The following is a 10,668-nucleotide window of genomic DNA, read 5'->3' on the forward strand; positions in this document are numbered from 1 at the left end:
CTGTACATGCTTTTCAGCCCAAATAAAATAAATATATACAATTCATTTATGCTGAGCACTATACACACACACACACACACACACACACACACACGTATAAATAGAATATTTACATATTTATAAAACTGTGTCTCGCTAAATGAGAGGTTTCTTTCAGTTGAAATGTTTCATGGGTTGATGCATTTGTGTGTGTTCGACAGAAACCCCTCGCACAGCAGTTCAAGAAGGAAGTGCACATCCGAAACCTTCCGTCTCTGTTCAAGAAGCCCAAACCCACGAAAGACTTGCTGGAGAACAACGAGGACGCTACTCTGATCTCTCTGTTCACTCCAGACCATGACAGATGTTGAGTAAAGCTCTGCTTCAACTCAGTCAACAAGGACGTTTGTGTTTCATGTTTAGATGTAAATGCGCTTTCTTTTTTGTATGGTTTTAGCTTACAGTATTATTATTTAATGAATTACTAAAAGAACAGAGTTGATGTACAAAATTAATAATAATAAGCAAATACCTTTTAAACAAGGTTAATGAGACGTCTTGTTAACTCTTTCCCCGTCATTCACAAGATCAAGCTGCGGTCACACAGAGTTTGATCATGCGAAATTCTGTCATGCGGCGCTGTGAAAATATTATTAGACATTAAATAAAGCCAGCGATTGCTCCATGTTTTAAATTCCTGTCTAGAGAGCTCATGTTTTGATCCTCGATTGGTCTCACGCAGTCAAGTGATGCGATTTCGCAGGTCAGAGTTCACCAAGCTTGAACTTTGCACCGCAGGAACCTGCAAAACTTGACGCATGACTTTGCGTTTCCGGTCTGACGCATTCGCGTGCGTATGAATGGAAGTCTATGGGGAGAAAAGTCCAGTGTGACCGCAGCTTTACTCAATTTCAAGAAAAAAAACCCTCTCTGCCATTGACAAGTTTTAGGTAATGTGATAAACAAGTCCTAATGCATGTCATGAGTGAGATACAAGACATTTGCGTCTCCTGGAAGTAAATTAGAAGATGATCAGAGAAAGTGACACGTGTGTGCTACATAATATACACTCACTGGCCACTTTATTAGGTACAACGATCCAACTGCTCATGCAAATGTATAATCAGCCAATCACATGGCAACAACTCAATGCATTTAGGCATGTAGACATGATCTAGATGATCTGCTGCAGTTCAAACCGAGCATCAGAATGGGGATTTAAGTGAATGTGAACATTGTTGGCGCCAGACGGGCTGGTCTGAGTACTTCAGAAACTGCTGATCTACTGGGATTTTCATGCACAACCATTTCTAGGGTTTACAAAGAATGGTCTGAAAAGTGGAAATATCCAGTGAGTGGCTTTTTTTTGTGCGTGCGAATGATTGCTGATGCCAGTGGAGAATGACCAGACCTCCAGGACCGGGAATGTGGTGCTAGTAAGGTGTACCTAATAAAGTGGCCATTGAGTGTGTATCTTGAAAATGCGCTACTTTTTTAATGCATTTGGGTTTTTTTTTTTTTTGTTGTTGTTGTTGTCAAAAATCTTGCATTTTTGATTAAACTATACCTGTGGGATAGTGGGGAAAAACATGAACATGTTTAACCTTGTGTGTATTGTTCAAATTGACTGTCCTTTGGTTATGTTGGTGGCTGTTTTTGCCCCATTGACTTCCATTATAATGACATTTTTAGTTTGCATAGCATTAATGCCAAATAATCATGTGTTCTTGATCATCAATCATCAGTTGGCACCGTTAACTCTTCAGATAGGCCTGTGCAAAAAAACATTTCTGGTTTGTACAGAGTTTTAAGGAATATAAAAACATATTATTATATTATATATATATATATATATATATATATATATATATATATATATATATATATATATATAACTTCATATAAAAGCCAGTAATTGCTTTTTTTTTTTTTTTGCACTGCAACTAATGATCAGTAGCAATATTTACAAATTGTACCTCTTCCCAACAGAGAAGACGACCAACAATCAAGAATGCACAATTATATGCTGTCATGACTTTGCAACCAAAAAATGTCATTATAATGGAAGTCAATGGGGCAAAAACAGCCCCCAACATAATGAAAGAGTAATCAATTTCAGTGTATTGATGAATTTGAAAATAAATTCAAAACATTTTTCCCAAATATGTGTAAAAATAAGATGTCACCAAATACCATTCCATTTGCTGAAACAGAGACAATTGTGGCCAAATTAAGACTCAAAATCAGCTCAGAGAGGATGGAAAACATCCCCAACAGCACACAAGGGTTAAGGCAGGGGTGCCCAAACTCAGTCCCGGAGGGCCGATGTCCTGCATATTTTAGTTCCAACCCCAATTAAATAAACCTGAACCAGCAAATCAAGCTCTTTCTAGGTATACAAGAAACTTCCAGGCGAGTGTGTTGAAAACTGGAGCTAAACTATGCAGGACACCTCTGGGTTGAGGCTTGGCTCTTTGTTTTGATCATATAATATGCTCCTATATTCCAGAAACAAAATACTCAAATTTAGGTGAAAAATCATCAAAACACTGATGATAATAATAAAAACGTTGGCGGGGTAAGAGTTAATTATACAGTGCCATATGGGTTCAGCCTCCAGCACTACATTCCAAGATGAAGATGATCTGTTTTTAAATGACTGATGAATTGGACACTAATTGCCAGTTGAACATGTCTGTGTACAGATTCTGTATAAAGTGCTGTGGTTTATACTCTGTTTTTAATAAATGTGTCCCTGGTCTGATTTTCACAGATTGTATGGACTCTTTCTTCAGTTGTGAAATAAGTAAGGTGTGGTGGAAGTCAAAGACTGTTGTCTATGTATGCATGCGTGCATGCATGCATATTTCCCCATTCTTATTCATTCATTTTCTTTTCGGCTTTGTCCCTTTATTAATCTGGGGTCGCCACAGCAGAATGAACCGCCAACTTAACCTGCATTTGTTTTACGCAGCACATGCCCTTGCAGCTGCAACCCATTACTGGGAAACACTCATTAACACTCAATTTTAGCTTACCCAATTCACCTATAGCGCATGGGTTTGGACTTGTGGGGGAAACCGGGGAGAACATGCAAACTCCACACAAACATCCCAACTGACCCAGCCAAGACCTTAAAATGGTTCATAAAAAATTAAAAACTTTGAGATCTGGTGACTGTGGTGGCCATTTGAGTACAGTGAACTCATTGTCATGTTCAAGAAACCAGTCTGAGATGATTCACGCTTTATGACATGCTGCGTTCTCCTATTGGAAGTAGCCATCAGAAGATGAGTACACTGTGCTCATAAAGAGATGGACATGGTCAGCAACAATACTCAGGTAGGCTGTGGCGTTGACACGTTGCTCAATTGGTACACCACAGAACTGCCGCTCACTGGATATTTTCTCTTTTTCCGATCATTCTCTGTAAACCCTAGAGATGGTTGTGTGTGAAAATACCAATAGATCAGCGATTCCTGAAATAGTCAGACCAGTCTGGAACCAACAACCATGCCACATTCAAAATCACTTAAATCCCCTTTCTTCCTTATTCCGATGCTTGGTTTCAACTGCAGCAGATCGTCTTGACCATGTCTACATGCCTAAATGGGTTGCTGCCACGTGATTGTCTGATTAGAAATTTGTGTTAATGAGCAGTTGGACAGGTGTACCTAATAAAGTGGCCAGTATGTGTAAATCAACCTATTTTAAGTTACAGTGATGACATTTAAATGCTATATCGGGGTATCAACGTAACAAATGAATAACTAAAACAGACAATAGTGCAAACAACGCTCCCATTTCTGTGTCCGTGTTGTTGTTTACAGTGAAGGCTGGTCTGCTGTCTTCCGGTAGCGTTAAAGCCATGTGTTATAGTCATGTGATAGGGGCTTGACGAATAAGGGAAGGATACGCAATGACACAAAAGCCCCAATCAGGTAGCGAATCAGGCAGCCCCACCTCCGTTTTCAGATGTCTCCGTTTTCCCTCATCCACACTGAGACGGAGCAGCAGCGTTTCAGAATGAAAACAGCCTCACCAGCGTTTTCAAAACGCTCCGTTCTCGGTGCTCTAGAACTCCGGCATAGTGTGGACGGATGGAGTAACCGTAGCAAACCTTATACTAACGCATTAGTGTAAACGAGGCCTCAGACACAGGCACTCAACAGAGCAAGTGATGTCACAGTGAAGGGTAGGGTTAGGTGTTGACGTTCCTGAAAGTGCAGGTCTTCACGGATTTTGCAGAGCAATGATTTTTAGAAAGCGCCACCTGCATATCAAGCAATGCAGGCAAATTACAGTGTTGTTTAGATTAAACCCAGATAAGCGCCATGCCTGACTCTGTAGCGCTGATATGATCAGGAATGTGAACAGACGGACATCTTTCCGCGGTCAGCAGTTTCACATCATGTCAACAGAGGCCGATGCTGCTGTTTTATGTCTCATAGTCAAAAAAAACTCCACCATTAGAGTATTAAATGTGCATTTATATTACAATTATTACTTTATTTAGTTTAGGTAGATCATACATTTGCACACTGCACGATTATCCAATTGTTTAAATATATTAATAGTGTAAAAATTATTCAAAGTATCATGTCAAAGTAGACCTTTAATGCGTGGCTTGCTGTGTTTTCGTCTGTTTTCGTTTGTCGTCATGCTTACTAATTTCTCAGACGTGATTTAGTTCTCAAGTTCAGCCTTTATATGTTATTTTCAGCTTTGTTTGCTCGCTGTCTGAGGATATTTGTTCTTGGCACACAGTTCCATTGTGTCCTTTCATGTTGGATTACGCTCTATTATTCTGTGTATTACAGGGGAAGCATATTAGATCCGCTTCGCCTAGCCCTTTCCTCATCCTCTTACAATAAAGCAGTTGAGGAAAAACAAACTGTTCTCACCAGGAATCATGCATTATCAGAAAAGTGGCTAATATATATGAGCAATATCACATGAGTAGCAGTGCGATATGGCTGTATATCGGCACTTGCGGGAGGCGTGTGTTGCTTAGTGCCCCCACCAGTGCTGATATACAGCCATATCGCACTGCTTCGAGTGTGATAATACTCGTTTGTGCAACAGTTTAACGGCATAATTGTGTATATAAAAACAAAATCAAACATGGAGAGTCTCAAAAACCCTTTTGTATGAGGAACTACTTTCTTCCGCGTCGGATTCGAATCATAAGCTGACAGTTAAACAGTTGAGCGTGCATCTCTTAAACTTTAGATCTGTAGTGTCTGCTTTTTTGCTGGCTGTATGTGGGCGGAGTAATACACAAAAGGTAAAGAGGCTGTACGGGTGCTGATATTACTTAAATATATCACTGCTATCGGCCAATCAGATTCGAGAAACAGACAGAACTGTTGTATAAACGAGCAATATCACATTCGTAACAGTGTGCTATGGCTGTATATCAGCACTGGTGGGAGGCGTGCGTTGGCACGAGGCTGCAGGCCGAGTGCCTTAGTGCCCCCACAAGTGCCGATATACAGCCATATCGCACTGCTACTCATGTGATATTGCTCGTTTATACAACAGTTTAACGGCATAATGGTGTATATAAAAACAAAATCAAACATGGAGAGTCTCAAAAAGCCTTTTGTATGAGGAACTACTTTCTTCCGCGTCGGATTTGAATCATAAGCTGACAGTTAAACAGTTGAGCGTGCATCTCTTAAACTTTAGATCTGTAGTGTCTGCTTGTTGCTGGCTGTATGTGGGTGGAATAATACACAAAGGGTAAAGAGGCTGTACGGGTGCTGATACTACTTAAATATATCACAGCTATCAGCCAATCAGATTCGAGAAACAGACAGAACTGTTGAATAAACGAGCAATATCACATGAGTAGCAGTGTGCTATGGCTGTATATCAGCACTGGTGGGAGACGTGCGTTGGCACGAGGCTGCAGGCCGAGTGTCTTAGTGCCCCCACAAGTGCCGATATACAGCCATATCGCACTGCTACGAGTGTGATATTGCGTTTATACAACAGTTTGACAGCATAATTGTGTATATAAAAACAAAATCAAACATGGAGAGTCTCAAAAAGCCTTTTGCATGAGGAACTACTTTCTTCCGCGTCGGATTTGAATCATAAGCTGACAGTTAAACAGCTGAGCGTGCATCTTTTAAACTTTAGATCTGTAGTGTCTGCTTTTTGCTGGCTGTATGTGGGCGGAGTAATACACAAAGGGTAAAGAGGCTGTAGGGGTGCTGATATTACTTAAATATATCACGGCTATCGGCCAATCAGATTCCGAGAAACAGACAGAACTGTTGAATAAATATAATTAACACGATTTAATTTGTACAAAATTTTTTAAAGTGTGTCTTCAAGCCTCACCCTTATATCCAAATGAGCCAATCATACTAAAATATGCCAATGAGATTGTAGAAGTTGGTACAAATTAATAGAGCGTTCTTTTATTTGCACTTTGGCATTTTCAAGACACCAGTCAGACTCGCACACTTACCTCTTGTTGTGTGCACATGCTCTCAAGTGGCCAAGATGGCAGGTTTGGGTATCTGGACAAGCATTAACCTTCAGCCTTGCTCGCCTGGTCCATCTGTGTCAAGTAAAAGTAAAGCCGTACAGGTCGTTTACTTATTGCAAGAAAATCGAGAAGCCCTTTTCATAAAACAGATGAGTTACACACATAAATACTTAGGTATAAATGTTAATACTAACCTTACTGTGAACAGGATTTGATGACAGCAATGCTAATATGAATAACTGAACATCTGTAATTATATAAAAAAACACGTAAATAAACATGTAAATATACTGTATTTTACCAAAGCACATTTGAATTGTTACCTAATTTGATCTTAAAATATATTCAGAGTAAAAAAACACACTGAATCGCACTGAAATATATTTTAATAATATGTTATGATGACTCAATGTAATTTATGCTGACTCAGAAGACTCTAATGTCCACCTAAGCAGAGTTTATATGTGAATCAGTCCACATTCATACATCCACGCAGAGATATTTCATCATTATTTGTTTATAGAAGTCTCCTGGAGATAAGACTGTTTACACTTGGCAGACTGTGTGTGTGTGTGTGTGTGTGTGTCTGTGCATGTGTGTGTGTATGTATGTGCGTGTGAAACGAGACCCTGCCTGCTCCACAACACTATAAAAGAGCAAAATCTCAGATTTCAACAGACATTTCCAACTTGCTGAACATCCGTGAAAGCTCTTCGAAAACTACAGATCCACAATGAAGGCCTGGTTTGTTCTGTTCCTGCTGCTGCCTGTCTGTATGGGTAAGTCACACACACTGCTTCTGTTTCTTAAAGATTTTCACCTCCGAAGAATATAGATCGATCAGTATTGAACATTTTGACGGGAATGCATGCTCTCTGATTTCTCTGCGTTTACTTTTATGTTTCCCATAAAAGTTTATAGTAGTACTTTAATGATACACATTGCTATTGTTAGGTACTAAAAATCACCTTTTTATTAAACGACAAAATGTTAAACTTTGTATTATTTATAAAATTTATATATATATATATATATATATATATATATATATATATATATATATATATATATATATATTAACAAATATATTTTTTATTTTTTATCATTATTTTTTTTACTGATTTGTTACAGTTAAAGTCAGAATAATTAGCGTCCCTGTTTATTTTTTTTCCTAATTTCTTTTTAACGGAGAGCTTTTTTTTTTCAACACATTTCTAACCATAATAGTTTTAATAACTCATTTCTAATACCTGATTTATTTATTTTTTGTCATGATGACAGTAAATAATATTTGATTAGCTATTTTTCAAGACACTTCTATACAGCTTAAAGTGACATTTAAAGGCTTAACTAGGTTAAATAGGCAGGTTAGAGTAATTAGGTAAGTTATAGTATAATGGTGCTTTGTTCTGTAGACAATCAAAAGAAAATTAGCTTAAGGGGGCTAATAATTTTGACCTTAAAATGGTGTTTAAAAAATTAAAAACTCTAGTCATAATAAAACAAATAAGACTTTTTCTAGAAGAAAAAATATCATCAGAAATACTGTGAACATTTCCTTGCTCTGTTAAACATAATTTGGGAAATAATAAAAAAGAAAAAAATTCAAAGGGGGCTAATAATTCTGACTTCAACTGTATATATATATATATATATATATATATATATATATATATATATATATATATATATATATATATATATATATATAATTATTCTTTTTGCTGATTTTTATTTATTTATTACATTTTCTATTATAATTTTTATATATAAATATATATTTTATATTATTTTATTTTTTTTCTCTCTCTTTACACACACACACACACACACACACACACGTGAATATATATACACATACTACCGTTTAAAAGTGTGGGTTCATTAAGATTTTAAAATGTTTTAAAATAAGCTTCACCTGCTATGCTGCATTTATTAAATCAAAAATGCAGTACACATTGTGAAATAACTGTTAAATAACACAATATAAAATAACTTCAAAAGTGGTTTATAATTCAATTTAATAATTAATTCCAGTGAGTTTAAAGATGAATTTTCAGCTTCATTACACAAAACCATTCATGACTGGAATAACAATTTCATTTGATACTACATACAGTAAGAAAACAGTTATGCAGGTATTTAACATTAATAAATATTTAACATTACATTTTTTTATATTTAATAACTGATAAACAGAATTTACTTTAAAAAAAAAAAAAAGAAAAACAAACTGACCCCAAACTTTTGACCGATAGTGTATTTTGTATTTATATATATATATATATATATATATATATATATATATATATATATATATATATATATATATATATATATTATATATAACATATACGCTGAGCACTATATATATATATATATATATATATATATATATATATATATATATATATATATATATATATATATATATATATATATATATAGTGCTCAGCGTATATGTTCACCCCTTCACAAATCCCTCTTTTAAATTCTTATTTTTAATGGAAGGCTTTACAATATTATATTTGTGCATATACATTAATGTACTGAAAAAAATATCTGGAGCTTATCTAACAGAATAACTTACAATAACGCTCCAAAAACTAGCACAACCCACTTTATATGTTATAGAAAAATATTAAATACAATTTAAAAAAAGAAAGAAACATTTAGTTGAAGTTTTGTAGGTTGTAATTTGATTTTGCAATATTTTGCTTGAATTTAATAGTAATATCTTTCAATTTCTCAACATCTTTGGTGGCTAAAATATTATCGTAATAAATATATCTGTTTAATAAATCTGTTCTGTTTAGATGCACCAAAATACATTGCCTATATTCACTGAGAAATGAATACAATAAGGGTGATGTATGATTCAAAATGGGGTGTACTCCATTATGCTGAGCACTATATGTGTGCGTAGTTATGTATCTATATATCAACTTTTTTTGCATTATGTAATAAAAAAAAAAAAAAATATATATATATATATATATATATATATATATATATATATATATACATACATATATATATATATATACATATATATATATATATATATATATATATATATATATATATATATATATATATATATATATATATATATATATATATATATATAAATAAATAAATAAATATATTTTTGCACGTTTCTTTCTGTTGTAAAACAAATACATGTAAAAATGTGACTTACAATATTTCAAATTTAATAGCTAACATGTTAAAATAAATATTATTGTAATACCATAGTAATTTGAGAGAAATGCTTTGACTGAAAATGTTGAGGTCGGTAAGATTATTAGAAAAGTTTTGACAAAAATGTGTTCTGCTGACCAAGCTTCACTTATTTTAACATTACTGTAAAATTTCAATATTTGTAATAATGTTAATATAGTAAGGTGTTTATAATGTTTTCCTCTAATATGTTAAGAAAGTGATTTATTCCTGTGATTAATAAACAACCAAACAGCAAAAGTGATAGAAGAATATGAAGTTTCTATGCATTAATAGGCGGTTGACAAGTTCAAAATCATTTTCAAGCTTAAAATATTCATATTATTTACTTTTATCGTTAAATCTTTTATCTTTGCCATGATGACAGCTCATAATACGTTACTAGTTATTTTCCAAGACTAGTCTTCAGCTTAAAGTGACTGTTGTTGCACTGTAATGTTGGTAAAACTCAACTGTTTGTTTGGGAGATTTGTAAAATGAGCCCATTTACCAAATGTTCCTGGAAATGCATTTGTTTTGACGACAAGACTAATGACTGCTTTTGTTTGTGGTGCAGCGGATTATTACATCAAGTGCATGGGGGAGGATTTCCTGATGGTGAGAGAGATGGCTCTGGAGTGCAGGAGTAAAGTTCCTCAGGCCTGTTATACGAGAGGTAAAAAGAGCAGATCTCAGTCGGTTCACACACTCAAGGGCACTTCAGCGGACACCATACACACTGCGTGTTCCTACATTACACAATCGGCAGAGTCAGATCAAGTTCAGCCTTCACAGAACAGTGGAAAGATTTTATCACAGCAATTACTTCAAAGCCGGACATTATTTACACTAACACTATTGAAGTTCGAAGACACGGAAAATTAAAGCAGTCCGAATATGATATGCATGCCCATATCCTTTTACCTGCCAGGATAACGTGCTTTAGTGAGGTCAATGTTGGGTGA

At 35.1% G+C, this 10,668-nt stretch overlaps 3 protein-coding genes across 4 annotated transcripts in view; 2 read left to right on the forward strand and 1 right to left on the reverse strand.

The window, feature by feature from the left end:
• The window catches only part of xpo5 (exportin 5), a 38,140-nt gene extending 37,467 nt beyond the window's left edge, over positions 1-673 (forward strand). For both annotated transcript variants that reach the window (XR_012389075.1, XM_073920514.1), the window contains exon 33: positions 201-673. Coding sequence is in view for 1 of the 2 variants with exons in the window: in XM_073920514.1 (XP_073776615.1) it covers positions 201-350 (150 nt within the window). In the remaining variant the exon portion in view is untranslated. The remainder of the gene's footprint in view (positions 1-200) is intronic.
• The window catches only part of fbxo9 (F-box protein 9), an 884,197-nt gene that overhangs the window by 465,127 nt on the left and 408,402 nt on the right, over positions 1-10,668 (reverse strand). The window lies entirely within an intron of this gene.
• Positions 7,148-10,668, forward strand: part of wu:fj16a03 — a 5,510-nt gene continuing 1,989 nt past the window's right edge. Inside the window, 2 exon segments of the mRNA NM_001308554.1 lie at positions 7,148-7,260; positions 10,281-10,379. Coding sequence (NP_001295483.1) covers positions 7,215-7,260; positions 10,281-10,379 — 145 coding nt within the window. The 5' untranslated portion in view covers positions 7,148-7,214.

The sequence above is a fragment of the Danio rerio genome, chromosome 13, assembly GCF_049306965.1.
Source record: "Danio rerio strain Tuebingen ecotype United States chromosome 13, GRCz12tu, whole genome shotgun sequence".
Taxonomy (NCBI): Eukaryota; Metazoa; Chordata; class Actinopteri; order Cypriniformes; family Danionidae; genus Danio; species Danio rerio.